This window comes from Anarhichas minor, unplaced genomic scaffold, assembly GCF_050575085.1.
Source record: "Anarhichas minor isolate MPS153535 unplaced genomic scaffold, ASM5057508v1 ptg000137l, whole genome shotgun sequence".
Lineage (NCBI taxonomy): Eukaryota > Metazoa > Chordata > Actinopteri > Perciformes > Anarhichadidae > Anarhichas > Anarhichas minor.
In genome coordinates, this window is record NW_027466583.1 from 868,453 (window position 1) to 890,000 (window position 21,548).

Below are 21,548 nucleotides of genomic sequence, written 5' to 3' on the forward strand. Positions count from 1 at the left end.
GTTTACACGTTATCGTGAATTTCACTGCTTCTTCTTGGCAAACCCCGCCCCCCGTGCAGCCATTTGAGCGCTCTGATTGGCCGAGCAGCATCCGCGCTTGATGAAGGTGCTGGTAACCTGATCTGTGTTCAGGCTCCATGTCCTGACTCTGAGTCCTCAGGTTCAAGCCTGGTGACGTCATCACCAAAAACTACATTAAACTACACGTCATCTACCAAAGAACTACATCCGCTCCCTCACTCATCACTGCAGCCTGTCCTCTCTATAGCAACACAACTATTCTGTCTGTATGTATAATATTTTAGTTATTGTGGATGTTTTACTTATTTAATATTCTTTACTGTTTTATTACTTATTTATAATACTCGTTTGTACTCTGCTGTATATATATATATATATATATATATACTCCACTCTGCTGCTGTGATCCTGTAAATGTCCCGCTGCAGGACTAATAAAGGATTATCTTATCTTATATTATTGTATCTTATTTTATCTCGCTCCACACTCACTGATTCATCCACTGCTCATGACTACACTGATGGTTAGAGCAACCAGCGAGATTATTGGTTCACGGTGAAGAGTTGGGGTTCTGTTGGTCTTCTGAGTGTTTGATGAACGTATCGTTCACCGCTCCATCTTCATCTGATCTCTTGACCAGATGTGTTTTATACACTCGGCGACCAAACACAACAACTCCAACGACTACAAGAAAAAACGCAAAACCTACTACCGACCCAACGGAAGAACGAAGGACGGGTTCGTTCATGATGTTTACGTTCATGATGTTGTCGTACATGGAGTTGTCGTTGGCTGAACCTGAAGATTAAAACACACATTAGTCATGTAAACTGCAGCTCTAACCTGCTCCACACTGAGCTCCACTAACTCACCTCTAACCTCCAGCTGGATGGTGGCAACCGGCTCGTCATTGATGTAGGGGGCTCTCTTTCTGCGTCTTGAATCTCCTGCTGCCACCAAACAGTGGTACGTTCCAGCGTCACTGAGGACCACGTTCTTCAGACGCAGAGACAAGTCTCCTCCTTTATGCTGGAGGTCCACCAGCTCCACCCGGCCCCTAAAGGTGGAGTGTTGGTGGTCTAGACGATAGTGGCCATCGGTGTAAAACAGGATGTACTTTGGTGGCTGGTCGCCTTTGATCCACTCTACAGCTCTGATGGGGGTCCTGCTATCACTGCAGTTCAGAGTGACTGTCTGTCCTACCTTTACCTCTACTTTTACCTCTTTTACCAAAACAAGTCCTGAAAACATCCAGAGCAGAGAGTGAGATCTCTTCAGATCACAATCAGTTTTATTGGCCATGTGTGTGAACACAAACATGGAATGTGACTCTGGTTAAACCAGGGGTGTCAAACTCATCTTCACTCTGGGCCACATCAGCATCATGTTTCCCTCAAAGGGCCGGTTGTAACTGTAAGACTGTATAACTGTAACTACTCCTAACATATTGTTAAATAACTCTCTGCTTTTGGTTATTGTTTATTCAAGTGTAAAAATATTGTACATGCAGTTATATAAATGTAAAATTATATTTAAGCACATTTCTGTTATTATAACTTAAATAATTTTAATTTAGGGTTAAGAAACCCACATTACTCTATCAAAGATCAAACTATTAAAGAAAATAACAAAGACAAATATCATCAAACACAAGTTATTACATTAACTTTGTTCAAAGCTATTTTTATCACTAATGTCCCTCCCCGGCGCATGGCAGCTACATCCAAGAGCTCCTCGCTGAGATCAGGTCTTATAAACACTGATAGATGCTCTGTGTCCGTGTTGTCTGTGCTTTCATCAACAGCTAATGAAGAAGACGAGTACCTGCTCGTCTCTTAGCTAGCTGTGTTGTTAGATTGCTGCTAGTTCCTGAACTCGGTCTGCGATGGTGTTTCTTCACAAACTGACATTTGTAAAAGTCTGTATCTGGTCGGAGCTCACCTGCTCACACACCTTTAGCAGCACTGGGCTGTAGCTTCTCTAAATATATTCTGCTGTGATTGCAGTCTGCCTTTTAATTCTTGGACAATTTTATGTTTTTCTTGGAGGCTAAATTTAGCTCCGTGTTTGGTGTCAAAATGCTACGTGAATTGTAAATTGACTCCAAGTCAATCCACTTGGAGTCAGTAAAGTATTTTTACAATCAAACTAAATATGACAACCCTGCTGTTTTCGTTTTCATTTAAAATCAAAAATGATATATTATTATATACATATATATTTAATACATACAATTAAATATATATATACATATATAAATAAATATGTATGTGGATCAGATCCGGATTGCTGTACTCTTTGCTGACGAGGAAAACGCTACAGAGACGTCTTTACCAGCAGCAAGTTTCAAAAAGACTCGCCGAGATCAGGCTGTTCTAGACGGGCACCGTGAGCGCTGAGCCCCCGGTGCTGGTTTACTGCCGGTCCCGCTAGCAACACCTCACATCTCCGAAATCGTCGGAGCAGATTTTTAAATCGGCTGAATCTTCACAAACCGACCACAGATTTGATGCTTAAACAACTAACTTCTCGCCTCAAAACATCCTAAAATTACTTTCTGTGACTTAACAACAGTAGTATTTAGAAGTTTCAACTTCCAGTTGTGTGATTTCTCCTCCGCCATTGTTTCCTGTTGCTGGAGCAAAATGCATTATGGGATATTTGGCTGTCCGAGTACAGACAAGTCACCTCCGATGCGTCCCCGATAAAATGGGCGGAGCGAGCCACATCCGGGCATTTGGACGGTGCTTGGCTTGATGTGAACTTTGAATTGGAACAGTACTTGGGCTGAGCCTGATGACGTTCCACAAGTCCACGAGTTCACAAGTACAGACAAGTACGCATATTGAGAAAGGCCCAATCACTTGTTGGAAAACCTCTTTATGGGTTGTTGCCTCTCCTGTCCACCTGTTGTGATAGTTTTAATGTCGGCACACAGACAACATGCTATCTCATAATTTCGACTTTCTATCTCATAATTTCGACCATGGGGATACTTTTATTTTCACGTCTAACTTTTCATTTTTGTAAAAAAAAAAAAAAAAATTATAAAACAATTTTTTTTTTGTTTTGTTTTTTTGCTGGCGGATTCGCGGGCCACATAAAATGACGTGCGGGCCGTATGTTTGACACCCCTGGGTTAAACATTACTCTCAACGTACAAACAGAATATACAAGAAACAAGAAACACATACAAACAAGAACATTAAAGACAACTAAGATACTAAGCATAAACATTGAGCTACTCTGTATAATATAAATATAAATAGAAGAATCTATATGAACATAAAGAACAACAACAATAGATTTGGTACAGTAGTGTAAATAGAGGAGCAGTTTGTCTGATTTCTCTGAACACAGACACTGAGTAAAAAAGTATTTGTTCTGATTCAGTCTTTCAGACAGCGAGGGGTTAATCTGTTTCACTGAATGACGTCAGTGTCAGTCTGTTTGTTATTGTTATATTTCAGCCAATCACCAATCGCCCGACGGTTGGCCACGCCCCCCGTAAGTAAGTATATACATACATTACATACATACAACACACACATACATGCATACATGCATGTATGTGTTGTTTAGTTCAATGTACAGTTCAAATAATTGTTCAGTTGTTATATTGACTGCTGTCATTAAAAGAAACACATGAACCCCAAAGCTGTAACCCTAGTGCAGGGGTCGGCAACCTGCGGCTCAGGAGCCGCATGCGGCTCTTCAGCCCCTCTGTTGCGGCTCCCTGAGTCTACATCAGGGGTCCCCAACTGGCGGACCGGATCCGGACCCAGGACCTATATCCGATTGATAATTCGGAATTTTACATATCTAACATTGAGTTTATACTTTAACCGGCGCTTCTTATTCAGCCGTTACGGCACTTGTTCGGCGGTGCAGGAAACACACCGACCAATGCGTTGCAAGTGAGTTTCCTGACTCGAGCGAGGTTTACACACACGTGACACACGGGGCTGAGACGAGGAAATAGAAAGAAGAGCAGGAACATTGCGCTAATCGAAGAAGTTATCTCACATGACGTTCTCCAACAAGAGAAACGTGTTCAGAGAGAATATAATTTATAAGCAAGAATGAACAGAATCTTATATGTTAATTGTTCCCACAGGCAGTTAAATCCTCTACACCTGTCAAGCGCTTTTCCCTGCAGGTGGCTGATCATGATGTTCAGACCCCCGCCCTCTGTAAACTATCAATGGATAAATCCAAAAAAAGAAAAGTCACGGAGGAGAATAAAGATGCTGACTTACTGTCTGCTTCCAGAACAAGCACACAGCATGTGCTGAACAGTGTCACGCTGGAGATGATTCTTCAGCTGCTGCAGCAAACTCTCCTCTTCATAAGAGTTTAATATTGTTATATCAGGTAAAATAGCAATAAAATCTCAAGAATTGTCTTTATTCTTGTTCTATATTTTCATAAATACAACAAACTATAGTTTTTGTATATATAATATAACTATATATAACACTTTATAAGCTGCGATATCAAATAGCTTTTGCGGCTCCAGACACATTTTATTTGGTGGAAAATAGAGCAAAATGGCTCTTTGGATAGAAAAGGTTGAGGACCCCTGTTCTAGGGGAAACACTGGAACTAATTCATCATTTACATTACAGGAACTACTTCAAAACAGTTCTTTACACGTTTAAAAATCCAGTCTGATTATCAAACAAGCTGAGATTAACTGTGACAGAGATCATCAAGTGAACCATTACACTCCATCTACCAATATTTACTAAAACAAGATCATAACTGTTTCACAAAACTGGTCCAAACAGAAATCTCCATAAAGATATCTGTTGTGGTTAAAAGTTGATCTTTACCAGCAGCTTCAGTCAGAACCAAAGACAGGATGAGGAGCGAAGCCATGATAGCTGCTGGTTCTGTCCTGTTATACTCACACACTGGTTAACAGGGTGTGTTAGTGCAGAGAATACACCTTTGGTTGGCTCGTGACTGCGCATGACTGCGTTGATGTCCACACCCCAGTGAAAGCAAACGCAACAGAAAGTAGGAGCAGTACCAACATCACTGCTTGATAATCTATCAGTCTGTTTCCAACGTGTACTTGTGAGTGTTTGTGTCCAACGTGTACTGTAACTTGTGAGTGTTTGTGTTCACACTGCATTAGTTTCAGTGAGCTGCACCAGATAACCAGAGACACTGAGCACCAGCAGAGCTGCTGGTCCCACTGAAAGAGTCCAGTCTGTTATATTATTTATTTAAATATATAGAAATACAAAAGATATATATATATATACACAGAATACATATGTGTATATATGTGTATATATATATATGTATATACTGTATACAGATATACATATACTGTATATACGTATATGTGTATATACATATATATACTCACACACACACACACACACACAACACAACTACTGTGTCAGTAAGAACCACCTCTAGTCAACATGGCCCTCTGCTGGACTCAGAGTTTCTGGTAAGTTGTCTACACTCTGCGCATGTGCAAATGACGGCTAACCAAACACACAGACACACTCACACACGGTGGACAAACCTTCCTGCTACAAGCTCGTACTTCACAGCGAGACTCTGGCTTCAGAATAAGAAGGAACACAGCACAAACAAACATGGCGGACAAGAAAGAAGCACACTGACAAACAGGCTCAGCCTAGATAATGGCTGCTAGTAACCGGGACCCCAACAACACCTAGCGTTAGCATGGTGCTACATGGTGCTAGTTAGCGTTAGCATGGTGCTACATGGTGCTAGTTAGCGTTAGCATGGTGCTAGTTAGCGTTAGCATGGTGCTACATGGTGCTAGTTAGCGTTAGCATGGTGCTACATGGTGCTAGTTAGCATTAGCTTCTGACAGGTACAAAAACACAACGACAGCCTGTTGAAGTACAATAAGAACAACTTACTGATCCCACGGTACTAAGTCCAGGTCCACCTGGAGGACACCTGGTCTCCAGAGTCCCTCTCCTGTGCGGCATGAAGCCGTGTTTGAGGGTTGATGGAGATGCTACAATGTTAGCTTAGCATAGCACCAATCGATCAGAGCTCCATTAAAAAAACAAGTATTTTAAAAGTTATTTATTTGTCGTCTTGAGGAGAGAACTAAGAGAACATGGATTCAAACTTTTTACAATTCTGCATCCTTACGTAGCATCTTTTTTATCTGTTTATTGTGATTGAATCACAGCATAATGTGATTATTTAGTGTTCGTACAGCTGTAGTAAACAGCTGACATGTGTCTCACTAGACAGATGATGTTATGAACCAGACAACACACCGTTTAGTTTCAACATATCTGAACTTTACAACAAGTACTAAACAGAAATACAGGTTACTTCTTCTGTGGTTGATGGAGAAAATAAACGGCTTCCATGGAGAATAAACTCTGAAGCTCCTGCTGGTATCCAGTCAAAACGTCACCGGGTTTAGAATCAGCTGTAGAATTCTATTGGCTGCCGTCTGACTTGGGGTGGAGCTACATGTAGTTGCGTCATAGTTCTAGTGGGTTGTACCTGCCTGACACTGGTGGGCCGTCGGGGCCATGAAAGCCTTCTCTGCTGGCCTAAACAGAATCACAAAGTTATATCTATTTTATAATTTAATAATTTTTCTTAAATACACTACATGTATTATAATTTATATAAATATTTCCCCATTATCTTATGTTCTCATTGCACAGCTACTGTCTTCCTCAGTTGCTCTGCTTCCAGTGCAGCTTGTTTTAAGTAGAGCTTTTATCCAATCAGATCTCACCTCTGTGTCTCTAGGTAAGAACAGAGACAGAGGCCTGCAGACTCTCACCTGCAGCCAGTGCAGATTAAAGTAAATGGAGACGATATTGTTGATTGTCATAGTGTTCAACCAATCAGCTCTTTAGTTTGACATGTTGGGCGTATTCTTTGACTGTCAGAGCCTGCTAGCTGGCCTACAAGTACGTGATTGGTCAGTGGGCTAGCTTGACATGTTGGGCGGTGACAATCCCAATATCTGCTGCCTCTGTGGAGCGGACATCTTCAGCCTCAAACGCATTAAAACGTATTCAAGAAATACAACTGGGGAGGCTCGACTGTCTTCACTGGCGTCCATGAATGGAGAAGGACTTCTTACTGGAACTAAAACACACGGATGTACTGAACAACCGTGAGATTAAACTCTTTGTTAACAAAGAAAGGAGGATGGACTTTGTCTTTAAATAGTGAACAGCAGCTCTGGTAAGTGAACTGCTTTTGTTTTTACATCTGCAGTAGCTTTAATATGCTTGTTTATAGATTATTATTTGTACAACTTGTTTTTATGAAGATGGATTTTTGTTTGGTTTTATATGTGATAGGAACTATTGTTACGTCCAGTGTTGCTCTGGGGACATATTTAGCCGGTGCCAGTGTTGACAACTTGACAACTTTCTCGCTAAATCTGGCGACTTTCCAAACCCTCTGTCAGGATCCCTGTCTGACTCATTACACCTCCCATTGCCACCGCCCTGATGGATGCACAGCTGCGGACAATCTGGCTCGTTACCCGGCAGCATATCAACCCTGGTCTTGCAGGCCTGGGTTGCCCTCTGGTGTCGAGCCACGGGACTCACAATGTCGATCTGCCTGCCCTCCGGTGTCGGACCACGGGCTCCACACCTTCCTGTCCTCTTTATTCAGGCAAAATAAAATCTGTTACATCGGACTCTGTCTCCGGTGGTCTTGCGTTTGGGTCCTACCCGTGAACTCCCGTGACACCCTCATGGAGACTTTTTTTGTCAAAAGCTACTAGCAACAAATCTAGAGACTTGTTCTGGTGTTTTGACTCTGATGTGAAAGCACGTACATTCTGCACTGCAAAGCACTCACAGGTTACTCTCACAGCAGCCTCGCTCAGCAGTCCCAGCTGCAGTCAGAGACAAGAGGAGACGCACTCTCTGTGTATTCATGTATCTGCACTCTGCAGTTGGTGTATTTATAGGTGTTGAGCTTCATTTTTACATGAAACAGATAATAACCGTAGCTGTGTTTCATAATGACAGCAGTGAAATAAGAGCTCATTTACAGAAGTTAAGGCTCTACAACCATTGAAGAAAATAAACACATCATCCAAACAATGGCTTCTATCTGACTGAGGTTAGTGCGTGTTAGTAGCTAGAGAATGTTTAGATGTAGCGCTGCGGTGAGGACAGGCTCCTCTCTAGACCACCCACATCCTGGACCTCTGTTGTACGAGGACCCCTCAGACTCTCACTCACTGAAACACAGCAGTTATTCTAGCCTCAGTGTGTCTGAGAGCTCAAATTCAATGCTGCTGATTTACATTCAAGTCGATTCCAGAGACGTGATGGTTTCTGCAGGAAGAACATGAAGACCATCGTGATCCTGATTCAGGGTCCTGTCCTACAAGAGGACATTGTTACTGTCACAACATGGACACTTCACAGGAACCAAAGACTGTTTTAAAATGAGGACATGAGTCTGTGTCTGAAGCAGCCTCTTTAAGTTCCTTCTGTCTGGTTTCTCTCAGTCCACACATGCAGCTTCCTCACAGACTCAAGGTCAGAATGTATTTCTCTGTGTGTGAGTGTCTGCACAGTAGAAATGTGACTCTCTGACGTATGAATACATGAAAACAAAAAAAAGCACATTTCCTGCCAACTGCTCGGTCAAACCCCTCAAAGCTCCATCTGACAGATAAAGAGGAAGGAGGTGAGCTGTAGACCTCACAGTGCTGCTCTCACACTGAACATCACTGAAGATGCAGGAATCCTCTTTACACCGGCTGCTGGGTGAGTCCACTGAAACGTGTGTATGTGTGTGTGTGTGTGTGCTCGTCTCCAGAGAGCAGTGAAAGTCCTTTATTTATATTTCATTATCTATTCTGTTACATTCTCATTCGCTGTGTTTCATGAATCTACACGAGTCAGAGTAGAGCCAGTACAAGTGAATGACGTGTTCAATCAACTTATAATATATAGTATTATATTATATTATATATTTTATTATATTATATTATATATTTTATTATATTATAATATATATAATATAATATTATTATATTATATTATATTATATTATATTATATTATATTATATTATATTATATTATTATATTATTATTATATTGTCAGCAGAGAACACAAAGTGAGTCACTTGGTCGTCATTCATGTGAATTATTCCGTCAGTTAAACTTCATCAGATCTGATGTGTTTTAGTTCACAGTGAAAACTGACCTTCATTCAAAATGATGCATCCAGCTTCTAAAAGCACCAGAGCTGTTTATTGATATCATCATATGTTTACTTCCTTTGTTTCTCTGTCGACAGTCAAACCTGAAGCTAACTCTCAGCGTCTCTCTCCTCAGTTCTGACCTCACTGCTGAGCTGCTCAACACACCAGGGTCAGTGAACACATGAACACATGTACACATGTACACATGAACATATGAACATATGAACATATGAACATATGAACACATGACACATGGACACATGACACTTGAACACATGAACACATGAACACATGTACACATGTACACATGACCACATGTACACATAAACACTTGAACACATGAACACATGCACACATGAACACATAACCCTAACCCAGAAAGTAGGAACATGAGGAATCTGGACAAAAATCTAATGTTAACCATGTTTTCTGTCCTCTTTTCCCTCTCAGCTCGTCTCACTGTGAGTCCCAGCAGCTCTCAGGTATTCAAAGGACAATCTGTCTCTCTGAGCTGTGAGGAGGACGACCCCTCTGCATGGACTGTGAGGAGAAACACCAGTGAAGGAGAAACGAGTCAGTGTGGAGATGGATGGGGAAGATCAGCTGGTTCCTCCTGTAAGATCAGCTTCATGGTCCCTTTGGACGGTGGAGTCTACTGGTGTGAGTCCAGAGAGGGAGGAACCAGTAACAGCATCAACATCAGCGTCTCTGGTAAGATCAGACTGTGGAGTCAGTGTTGATGAAGCTGTGTGTGAACGCATGAAACGCTGGACTTTGTCTCTGTGTTCAGATGGACCGGTGATCCTGCAGAGTCCTGTCCTCCCTGTGATGGAGGGACATGAGGTCACTCTGTCCTGTAGGACCAAGACGTCCTCCGACCTCTCAGCTGGTTTCTCTAAAGACGGATCCTTCATCAGGACTGAGCCTGAAGGTCTCATGACCATCCAGCATGTCTCCAGGTCTGATGAAGGCCTCTACAGGTGTAACATGAGTGATGGAGAGTCTCCACCCAGCTGGCTGTCTGTCACAGGTGAGGTCACCTTTGATTTCACCACTTCATTCACACATGTTCACCTGACCAGGTGGGATTCTGTCTGCAGGTAAACCCACAACCACACCCCCTTCCTCGACTCCACCCTCTACATCGGCCCCGCCCCCTGCCTCAGACCCCGCCCACCTTGTGATCAGACTGGTCTGCCACCTGGTGGTGTTCTGTCCGTACTGCATCTCCACTTTCATCATGGTGTCTTTATATCGATGCAGACCCACAGGTATCAATCAATCAATCAATCAATCAATCAATCAATCAACCAATCAATCAACCAATCAAATCACTCCAGTGTTCATGATTGACTCCTCTTGTTGATCTACTTTCTCTTTCTAACTCGCTCTGAATGTAGGAAGTGACCCGCCCGTCTCCATGGTGATGACCCCGCCCACTCAGGCTGAGGAGGGATTGGATGATGACTACGATGACATCATCACTGTTGCCACCACGGAGCATCACTTCTGAACTGTGGTGGGAAAGAATATCCTGTACCTGCTTTGTGTGAGTCTTTGGATGCTGAAATAAAGAATAAAGAACACCAAAGACCAGAGGTTCCCTTCTGTGTATTTATTCTCTGCTCAGAGAAGGTTCAATTATCACAACAGAATGCGTTCAGTCTCAGTGAGGAAGAACCAAGAACAACGTGAACAAGCTTTCTTTATACAGAAGGAGCAAAGGTGGGGCCGACGGCCGATGTTACAGACATTCTGGTCTTAGACTGAAAGGAAGAACAATGAACAACAAACAGTCAGCAACCAAAGCAGCGGCCCAAAGGCCTTGATGCTGGAACATCCTCATAGAACACAGTTAGTTAGAGAACTCTTCTTCTGCTCAACAGAGACACCGTGAAGTTACTTATGCATGAATACCATATACTGAGTAGAAATATATATACTACGTAAGTAAAATTATATAATACGTAAAAAATTACCATTACAGAACTTACCTAGAATTTATTACGAAATTAAATCAAATACATTGTTTGTCATAGTTCATAGTAAATATAGTTATAGTTACATTTAGTTACACCACCTCTGCATTGTCAGAAATTAAATGATGGTTCTTTATTTCTTCAATATCCTAAATTCCTACTCACTCATCATAAAATATATATATAATAATTCAATACAACCATCAGTGAGATACACATTTTAATCTCAGTTTGAAAATTTAAATCATTGTGTTGATTCTACCACCAGGGGGCGCCCAAGTCAAACATGTTCATTTGTTATTCATACTTAATAAAACTGCAGTTTTTCAGCTGTGAAGCCAAAAACAATCAAAAGGAAACGCATCAAAGCAACAATTAAAGACACTTTGACAAAGAACCATTCTGACTGAAAAGTTCACTTTAAAACTTTATTGACAAATTACAAAACAGTGCATTACAGTATTAGTTTACATTCATGTCAGTCCAAATTGTCTTCCCTTATTAATTATATTGCGTTAGACATTTGTGTTAAATTGTCTTAATTAAAATATGGATTCTTGAGTAGTTGTAAACTGGTTTTGTGAGGTCACAGCGATCAGTTCATCTTTGAGTCCAGGTGTTTGTGACTAAATCTGAAGACATTCCCTCCAGAAGTTCCTGAGATATCGAGTTCACGAGAACGGACGAACACGACAGAGAAGCTGAAAACACGACGTAAAAACATACATTTAACCATACAAAACAACAACAACAACAACAACAACAACAACAGAGAAAAGTTTAGAATCGATACTCGGTGGTGACGTCAGCAATGACATCATCGTACGCTCGGTCCAATCCCTCGTCATCCTCGCTGGGTGGAGACGTCGTCATAACAACAGGCTGGTTCCTTCCTGCAGAGTTACGTAATCATTTAATGAATCGTCTGACGAGTTATTCGACATGAAGCATGTTGTGATTTGATCGATTGATTGCAACAGGTCGACATGTTAATGCGTCTGATTTGTTGGTTTATGACCAAATACCTGCAGAACTAAAGACACTCGATAATCAGCTAATGCTAGCACGCTACCGTGCTAAGCTAACATGGGGAACACGGTGAATGTGCAGCCTTACTGACTCCCACCAGAGGCTCAGTGCTACCTGTGGGCCTGTGTCGGAACACGGACACCATGAGGACGGTGGCGACGCAGTACGGGGACACCACCAGCAGGTGGCGCATCACTCCCAGCCAGGAGAGGGTGGAGTCTGCAGCCGAGGAAGACGAGCCGTGTGGATCTGGAAAAACAAACACACCTGTTCAGGTGAATGTCACTAATGTTACACTCACTAAAACACACCTTTAACAGGGACAGTCAACCAATAGAACCAAAGAGTTAGCATCTATCGGATTAGCAACAGAAGAGATGACCCACACAATGATTTAAGTCACCTCAATATTCACTTAAAACTAGGAATAGAACCGTAGCTACGGACTCAACACCTGCTGAGTGCACAACCTCCTCACCTGTGACAAACAGCCAGCTGGGTGGAGACTCTCCATCACTCATGGTACACCTGTAGAGGCCTTCATCAGACCTGGAGACATGCTGGATGGTCATGAGACCTTCAGGCTCAGTCCTGATGAAGGATCCGTCTTTAGAGAAACCAGCTCGGGGGTTGGAGGAGTTTTTCTTGGTCCTACAGGACAGAGTGACCTCGTGTCCCTCCGTCACAGGGAGGACAGGACTCTGCAGGATCACCGGTCCATCTGAAGAAAAGACAGAGGATGTGTTGTAGCTCTGTGCTTCTTATAACTGAGAAGAGGTTCCTTTGTGAAGCGTCCTACCGGACACGGTGATCTGGACAGAGTTGCTCCGCTGATTTGCAGGAGACTGGCACCAGTAGGTGGCGCTGTCGGGCACCTTGGTCAACTGGATGACGCAGCCTGCAGAGGTGAGCTTCCCCCATTTCGCACAGCTGGATATCTCCTCCTCAGACGTGGTGGACGTGGTGGATGTGGTGGACCTGATGACGTTCCAGCCGCGAACGCTGGCGTTACTGCAGCTCAGAGACAGAGCATCATACTCCAGCAGCTGAGACGAGTCAGGAGACACTGAGAGCCGAACCGGGTCGGAATCATCTGGGGATCAAACACAACAAGTCAAGGTGGGACATGTCAAAGATAAAGAAAAGGGAGTGAGGTTGAGTGAACAGACTCTACCTTCCATCAGCAGCCAGCTGGGGGAAGAGAAGCCACCGCCGATCTTACATTTGTAGGCAGCTTCGTGAGACTTGGAGAAATTGCGGATGGTCATGAGACTTTCAGGCTCAGTCCTGATGAAGGAGTCATCTCTGTAGAAACTAGCTCGGGGGTTGATGGAGTTTTTCTTTGTCGTACAGGACAGAGTGACGTCATGTCCCTCCGTGATAGGGAGGACAGGACTCATCAACACCGGCTCAGTCTGACCTGAACATGAAGAGTTTGATCAACGGCTGCTGAATATATCAGAGGATAGATAGAACAAAATGAACAAAACAAGAACAAAACAAGAAAAGGACAAAATGTCTCTTCATGGTTTCCAGAAGTGGTTTATTGGGAGGGTAGATGGTAGATCTGTAACTGTCCGAAACAGACAATCCGATGGACGTCACCATCTTGTTTTTTAAGCCATCACTGTGTAGCCCCGCCCTAAAGCATCCCCTGCTTTATGGTCTGTGTGACTCTAAATGGACCATAATGTACTAAATGAACATCATGCTGTATTGAAGAAGACTTGAAACTAGAGATTGAGACCATAAACTCATGTTTACAATGTTTACTGAGGTAATAAATCAAGAGAGAAGTAGAGTCATTTTCTCATAGACTTCTATACAACCAGAGGAGTCGCCCCCTGGTGGACACTAGAGAGAATGCAGCTTTCAGAACTGGAGGTTGCCGCCTGTATTTATTTGCTTGCAGCAGTCGTTCAGGTAGCACTCAGACTCTCTCAGGCCGTTGTGTCTTTGTATCTGCAGTTTGTATTTCCTGTCTGTTTGTAGCCGGGCCTCCACACAACTGCATCACTTCCCCTTTAATGTATTGGTTCCCTTTAAGACAATTGATGTGACTCATAGAAGTGTAGCGAGTGAGTCATCAACAAAGACTTGTTCCGTACTCGTGTTGACTCGGCATATTGTGAGAGTTTAGTTTGTTCTATTACCGGAACTGATACAGAAAAGGAAGAAGAGAAAGTATTTGTGCGGTAAAGTCTTACTGATGACGGTGATGTTGACGGTGTTGCTGCTGTCTCCGTGTCTGGACTGACACCAGTACACGCCGCTGTCGGACAGCTTGGTGATCTTGATGACGCAGGCGGAGGAGGTCCGTTCGCCCCAGCCCGATCCGCACTGGGACAGCTTTACACTAGTAAAAAACCTAACAATGTGTCGTCACGTCAACCTTTCTGCATCAAGGAAACCCTGACTCAGCATTTTAAAGGTTTCTTTTTAAGGAATGTTATTGTTGTTCAGACTAACTGAAGCGTGTTTTTGCCGTTAAACTTACTTGTCGGTCGTGTATCTCCACGCCGTCCATCCAGCGGAGCTCGTCTGCTCACAGCTCACAGAGATGTTCTCGTACTCGTAGAACTGAGACTTGTTGGGAGCGACCGTCACCGAGGCTGTGGGAGAAAAAACATCTTGACTATTATGGGATGGACGGTGATGAAACTAACTGTAGTGACCTCTAATCCTCTGACATCATCATCGGGTCAACATGTTCATTCATCACCAAATACCATCGATTCCTTTTGTAAAATTGTAATCTTTAAAGTAACTCCAAAGTACAACATTTCAACACAAAACAGAAGAAAATACTCACGTGAAGTACAAATACATCACGGCAGAGAGGCTCAAAACAAGCTGTTGCTTCCTCAAACAGGCAGACCTCGGGATGTGAACCCAAATATTCATCTCACAAGTCATATTTATTTTCTCTAATAGAAAGTGTTGAAACAGACTCCAGACCAGCGGACACGCGGCTCTTTATCACCATCTGATATGATGGCGTCACTACGACCACTAGAGGGCGCTGCCGCTCGAACGTCAACAGATTGTGTTGCGTTGTTCTTGATAATAATAATAATAATAATAATAATAATAATAATAACTTTATTTATACATCACCTTTAAAAACAGAGTTTACAAAGTGCTTTGACAGACAATAATAACAATAACAGAAAGCTCAGAGAGACAGTCGATACGATAAAAATAAACTAAGAAATAAATAAAATATAATAAAAAAATGTAGTCAAATAATTTAGTAAAATCAACAAATAAAAATAAAACAGCAACGAGATCACAGAAGAGCCAGTCTGTAAAAATGTGTTTTAGGAACTGATTTTAAGACATTTCTGCTGCTAGATTTTGCAACTTTTCAGACTACAAATGTAAAAAAATATATATTTTCACAAACAGCAATCGAGTCGGAGAAGAAGGGACGTTCACATTCAAATCAACGTAACCGACTAACAGGAAGTCTCAGACTCACTGAGGTGAAGATGTTAACGACTAAAACGATCAGCTGTTCAGGTGTTCTACTGCGTAACAAGAAACACATGAATAAAACAACCCCATGATGTCATGTGTTTACAAATAAAAGAACAAACATCTGATCTTATGTGATAATAAACAAATAAATATAAACTATTGATGTTACGTAGCAAAATGTTACGTAGCAACTTTTAGCAACAAGTCGACTTCTGCCGTCGGGTTTTTTATCGGAAACAAGCGATAAAACCGACTTCAGACAGACAGGAAGCAGCAAACAGACGTTCATCAGACATTTTAGATTTGACACAGAATTTATATGAATTATGATTTTATATATATATCCTCAGAAAGATTTTCATTTAAATAAATGTCTGTTCAGTGACTGAAGGAGGAATTAAACCCAAACACACAGTTCTTTGGGTTGAAACTCACCACGACTGTGGACAGACGTCCGGCCGACGCTCACCAACACTGAAACAACAGTCACAGTCACATTTCCTTTGTAATAATCTACATCACAACAACACATCTCTGTTCCCTAAATGAAGGTTTCACTTTGTTTGGTTTTGCATGATGAATGTTCATCTGTGTTAAAGGTTTTCTCTACTTACGGAGGAGAAGCAGAGTTGCCTTCATGGCGTCTGCAGAATGAAGCTCCGCTGACCGTCAGAGACACGTGGTGACAACATCCTGTTACAATAAACCACCAGTAGAGAGCGAGAGGTGGTCGAGCACAACGTCGAGCAGAAAGCATCACGTCTTCTTCATCCAACTTCATTCATTAACAATAATAATAATAATACATTTTATTTATAGAGCGCTTTTCAGAGTACTCAAAGACACTTTACATTCAAATCATCATATATAAAAGCTACACACTAAAAACATAAAACACAATAATGGTCACACATTGAAAGCAGTTCTGTAAAGGTGGGTTTTGATTTGGGATGATCGGTGCAGTCTCGCATGTGTTTGGGGGGAGAGTTCCAGAGGGGGGGGGGGGGGGGGGGTGTCAACATGATCTGATTAGTTGTTGTCTCTCATTGTCAGATTGTTTGTGATGTTTGTTACAGAGAGACGGAGCTCACTTCCTGTCTGACTGATCAAAAGATTATCTGAAGTTCTCACACCACATCCTAAAAGAACAACAGCTGCAGCGAAAGATAATTCATCTCGACTAACTCTAAGAAAATATAATGTTCTGATGTTTTCACAAACAGAAATTTACGACTTCTTTTAAAGGACAAGTGTGAGAATTTGGGAAATATGTTTATTCTTGCTGAGCGTCAGATGTTCAGATTGACACCACTCTCTAATCTGAACATGGAGCTACAGCCATCTGATGGTTAGCTTAGCTTAGCATAAAGACTGTAAACAGGGGGGAGCAGCTAGCGTGAGTTGAGACGTTGAGCAGAAACAGGTCGAGTCACGTTGAGCAGAAACAGGTCGAGTCACGTTGAGCAGAAACAGGTCGAGTCACGTTGAGCAGAAACAGGTCGAGTCACGTTGAGCAGAAACAGGTCGAGTCACGTTGAGCAGAAACAGGTCGAGTCACGTTGAGCAGAAACAGGTCGAGTCACGTTGAGCAGAAACAGGTCGAGTCACGTTGAGCAGAAACAGGTCGAGTCACGTTGAGCAGAAACAGGTCGAGTCACGTTGAGTAGAAACAGGTCGAGTCACGTTGATAAATTAAGAAACAGATGTTGTGAATAAACCTGAAGTTGAGTTGAGATGACTTTAAACCAGAGAACCTTTGATCATTCTCGTCTCAGCTTTACTTTGTGTTTGTTTGTTTGTGTGTTAGTTTGTTAATGAGCCTGACTGGTATGAATCTCGTTAAGAGGCTTTAACATAAGCCAAAGAAGGACCCTCAGATTTTAAGGATTATTACAGCTTCATGAACATTGTGAGGTTGTGCGTGTCCTTGTCGAGATGTTCTAACAGGTTTCCTGTGGTTGCTTGTAGACGTGTTCAGTGTGGTCTGAGGAGAGGAGAAGAACACTTAGCAGAGGAAACAGGAAACACTCGCTGTGTTTGAGACATCAAAACCAAACGCAGATTTGACACTTTTTTGTATCTTATTCTAATGTGTTTTATTACATGTTATTAAAGAACATTTGTGTTTCCTCCGTTTGTCCTGGTCCACTTCAGTGCTGTTAGGACATGCATGTACTCTTTAATGAAGAGACTTGAACACACGAGTCTCATTGGTCGTACCGTCAGCGGCAGCTAACCACGAGAAGCTGCAGCACTGATGGTTTCTACTTTGATCTTCGTTTTGATAAAAAAGGAGCGAAGATGTCAAAGTTTCAACTTTTTTTTGAAGTCGACCAGAAACCGGATCCAAGATTTGTCTTTTTTTTCATAGTTTCTTGCGTGGGTCTGGTTGGTTCACGTGTTACATCCTGTAAACGTTTGTTGTTGATCCGTGAACTTTACACAGCATGACATTTGAATTTCAACGTGTCAGTTAACATCTAGTCAGATGTTTTCCTGTTGATCAAAGAGCTGTTTCATCCCAAACTGAGACATTTATAAATTAAATTAAAGTGTGCTTTGTCACTTTGTAACTTTATTGACTTTTTCATTGATTAATGATGATAAATTTCAGCTCATTACAATAATTGTTGAACACATTTGTCTTAATTGCTCTCGGACTTGAAGAAAATAATTCCAATAAGAGTGATAGAAAGATATATAATATATAAATTATATATATATATATTATTATTATATAATATATATCCTCCACTGTGTCCCAAAAGATCTGGTAAGTTTCTGCTTCTACTAAGTTAGAACTTATTAGTCGAGTTTCGATAATATCACTAGTTATCTGCTCAGTTAACTACCAGCTCCACCCCCTCCCCCTCAGCTCTTTTTGTCTTAATCTTCACACAAACTATTTCTAATGGGAAATTAGTCCACGTTTGAACGCCCTCAAAAATCAGATAACCGCGCTCGCTAAAGTAGCTGCCGGTGAGAATTTATAAATTTAGCATGCTATGCTAACAATAGCTAGCTAACTACTAGTAAATAAATGGTATTCTGCCTTCATTTGCCCCCAGACCACCATGCTAATGAGCTAACGATAAGGTTTAACTTCCAATAATTCAACATATAGGAATTTTGACTTCATATCTCATCATTTTAACAGGTATTTTTTATTTTAATAACTTATGTGTTGAAACAATACGCTTGGAATACATACCTTTAAGAAAGACAATCTCTAAATTCTGAGTGAAAAACATAATTTTGATTTAGCGACAGTAGCTAGTACAAGCTAGCATTAGCACATGAAAATAAACACACAGCAAAGACATTTAAAAAAACATAACTGCGTCTACAGAAGGTTTTAACTTATTGTGTATAAAATAGCTTTCTTTTGTCTGTCCAATCAGAGGCCTCATAGCTTGCTCTCAAGGGTCACGTTGTCCTTTTCTTGACCAATCCCATTGCTGATTGGAGTCGTGGCTCCGCCTTCTGTATCATCTGCTGAGATTAAAATCTGTGAGCAAAAATATGATCCGTCTATCCTTCTGTCAGTAATAATGAATAATAATGAATAATAATAAATAATAATAAATAATAATATTAATAAAGGGTTCAATGACGAGAAAGTGTGTGTGTAGGCTTGTATTGCTAACTTTATGGGGACCCATTTCCATTTAACATCATCGTAGTGAGGACATTGTGCTTTGTGAGGACCTTTTGCCCAGTCTTCACTTCACTGACCTTTGACCTGCCGGGCCAGGAGTCGTGGTCCTGCCAGTCCGATACCCAGCGCTCCAATGGGAGCCGTGGTCAGGATGGCTAACACGGCTAACGTTAGAACGTCCAAACCAAACTTAATCAAGTTCTCATCCTTGTTCTCTCTCGCCAAGTCCAATGCTTTGGAGCCGATAGCCGCCTGGCACACAAATAAACACACATCAGACATTCTAAATGCACATGACTGCTAGAACCCAAAACTCCAAGGCTACATTGAACTTGACATGTATGAAGATTCCTGTTATCACTAAGGAGGTTTTGGAGGTCCTTTAAAAGGGTTCTAGGGACAACTTTGGGAGATTTGAAAGGTCATAAATGTTCTGAAAGGGGTCTAATGTTGTGACTGAAGAGGTTCAAGGCATCTTTTAACAGGTTCTAGTGGTCATTCTGTCGGCCCTAGTGGAGGAGGTTCTAGAGATCTTTTGGATGGTCAGTCATCATTTATAAGGTTCTTATCGTCAATGAATACATTGTAGGGGTCATTTAGGAGGTTCTATTAAGTGGTTCTTGTGTAGTCACTGATGAGGTTCTAGGAGTCCTGTAAAGGATTCCAGTGGTTCTTTTAAAGGTTCTAATGGGGATTGAAAAAGCTCTCCTGTAGGTGCACGCTTACAAATAATGGTTCCAATGGGTTCTTCCTGAAGGGCTGAGGTTGTACCCAGAACCATTTGCTTCTGAAGCAAATTGTTTTTCTAGGGTTCTTTGAAAGAAGAACATTTTTCATCCAAAGAACCCTTTTTGGAAGAAAGAGTTTCTAAGGATTCTTGATAGCACGGGTCTTAAAAGGGAACGTCCCGACCCTTTAGGGTTCTAGATGAAACCCTTCAAATATAAAAGGGCTCATGGTTGGGTTCATGTTAGCACCCTGAGCAGGTGGAAAGGTTCTGGATAAAACCTCGAGAGAGGGTTTTGAGTGGAACTGTTATATCATAGAAGGGTTGTCTGTAGAACCTCTCCTAGGGGGTTCTACAAGGAACCAAAAAGGTCCTCCTATGAGGACAGGCCGAATAACCCTACATGGTTCTAGCTAGCAACTTTATTTCTGAGAATGTGGTTATAGGAGTCATATGTCCTTCAGAAGGTTCTAGGATAGTCTAGACGTCCTTTGTGTGGTTATCATTGTCAAAGTTCTAGCAGTCATAGAGAAGGTCTTAGGGTCATTCGGTGGTTCTCGTGGTCTGTCATTAGGTTCTATGCATACAGACCTGTACAGTGGCTTTGGGGAGCCAGGCCACAGAGATGAAGAGTTTCTCCTTTAGGTTAAATCCTCCGTAATGAACCAGCAGGAAGGTGACGAGGAGGCGGATCACCAGACCGGTACTGATACAGGCCAGACCGAGACCTGGACACACAAGAGACGGATGGAACAACACAGAGTGTAAAACCTGTTTGTTACATGGTCCACTTGGTTCCTGGTTCCTGAGACCAGGTCTAAATGATGTGCTGTTTGCTTGTTTCCACATGGTTCTCACCCACGGTGCTGGGGCTGAGGGTTGCTATGGTGATCTCTGCTCCAATCAGTCCAAAGAGGAGCGGCTGGAAGACGTCCCATGAGCGCCCCACCATGGCAGCCACCGGGGCCTGCACGTGAAGACAACCACTGATCTCAAACACATTCAAACGGTTTAAAGACATGCTGAGGGTTGTGTGAACAGGTCTGGATCCAGGTGTTAAATCCAGATTAACGTGGTTCTGATGTGTGGTACCTTGTCGGTCTTCCATCCCAGCGCAGCCAGAAAGGCCAGAACCAGTGTAGAGAGTCCACCGGCTCCGGCAAAACCAATAACGTGACTGAAGAAGACCGAAAATATGGACAGACCCAACAACATGAGAGTCCTCCTCAACACCAGGTCCTCCTGCAGAGGGACAGAGAGAACGTTTAGAGAATCAAATAAACTACATTCAAGATTTAAATAGAACCACAGCCTCACCTGGTCTTTACTGGGGAAGTAGCACAGGAACAGACCCAGGATCAGCCCGGCTATAACTCCTCCCACCACCTCCAGGAGACCCTTCAGTATGTTCATCCACATAGAACCTGCAGGACAAACACAGC

At 42.2% G+C, this 21,548-nt stretch overlaps 5 protein-coding genes across 5 annotated transcripts in view; 2 read left to right on the top strand and 3 right to left on the bottom strand.

The window, feature by feature from the left end:
* The window catches only part of LOC142943464 (uncharacterized), a 32,073-nt gene extending 21,244 nt beyond the window's left edge, over positions 1–10,829 (top strand). The window contains exon 6 of the mRNA XM_076084991.1: positions 10,634–10,829. Within this exon, the coding sequence (XP_075941106.1) occupies positions 10,634–10,746 (113 nt within the window). The 3' untranslated portion in view covers positions 10,747–10,829. The remainder of the gene's footprint in view (positions 1–10,633) is intronic.
* Positions 1–21,548, bottom strand: part of LOC142943477 (uncharacterized) — a 226,207-nt gene that overhangs the window by 155,625 nt on the left and 49,034 nt on the right. The window lies entirely within an intron of this gene.
* Positions 8,762–10,599, top strand: LOC142943476 (Fc receptor-like B). The gene is made up of 5 exons (XM_076085009.1): positions 8,762–8,792; positions 9,684–9,944; positions 10,024–10,263; positions 10,334–10,504; positions 10,574–10,599. The coding sequence occupies exons 1-5, from the start codon at positions 8,762–8,764 to the stop codon at positions 10,597–10,599; spliced, it is 729 nt and encodes a 242-aa protein (XP_075941124.1).
* LOC142943458 (sialoadhesin-like) lies at positions 11,613–16,401 on the bottom strand. Its single transcript, XM_076084986.1, has 9 exons — positions 16,336–16,401; positions 16,157–16,195; positions 14,739–14,853; positions 14,449–14,609; positions 13,416–13,661; positions 13,041–13,334; positions 12,720–12,962; positions 12,356–12,490; positions 11,613–12,105 (listed from the first exon to the last, which is right to left on the bottom strand). Exons 1-9 carry the CDS (start codon positions 16,358–16,360, stop codon positions 11,993–11,995), a joined length of 1,371 nt encoding a protein of 456 aa, XP_075941101.1. The 5' UTR covers positions 16,361–16,401; the 3' UTR covers positions 11,613–11,992.
* LOC142943467 (sodium/hydrogen exchanger 9B2) overlaps positions 18,803–21,548 on the bottom strand; it is an 8,575-nt gene continuing 5,829 nt past the window's right edge. The window contains exons 10-15 of the mRNA XM_076084994.1: positions 21,424–21,530; positions 21,199–21,348; positions 20,965–21,073; positions 20,698–20,834; positions 19,457–19,631; positions 18,803–19,213 (exon numbers count right to left, since the gene is read on the bottom strand). Of these exons, the coding sequence (XP_075941109.1) occupies positions 19,128–19,213; positions 19,457–19,631; positions 20,698–20,834; positions 20,965–21,073; positions 21,199–21,348; positions 21,424–21,530 (764 nt within the window). The 3' untranslated portion in view covers positions 18,803–19,127. The remainder of the gene's footprint in view (positions 19,214–19,456; positions 19,632–20,697; positions 20,835–20,964; positions 21,074–21,198; positions 21,349–21,423; positions 21,531–21,548) is intronic.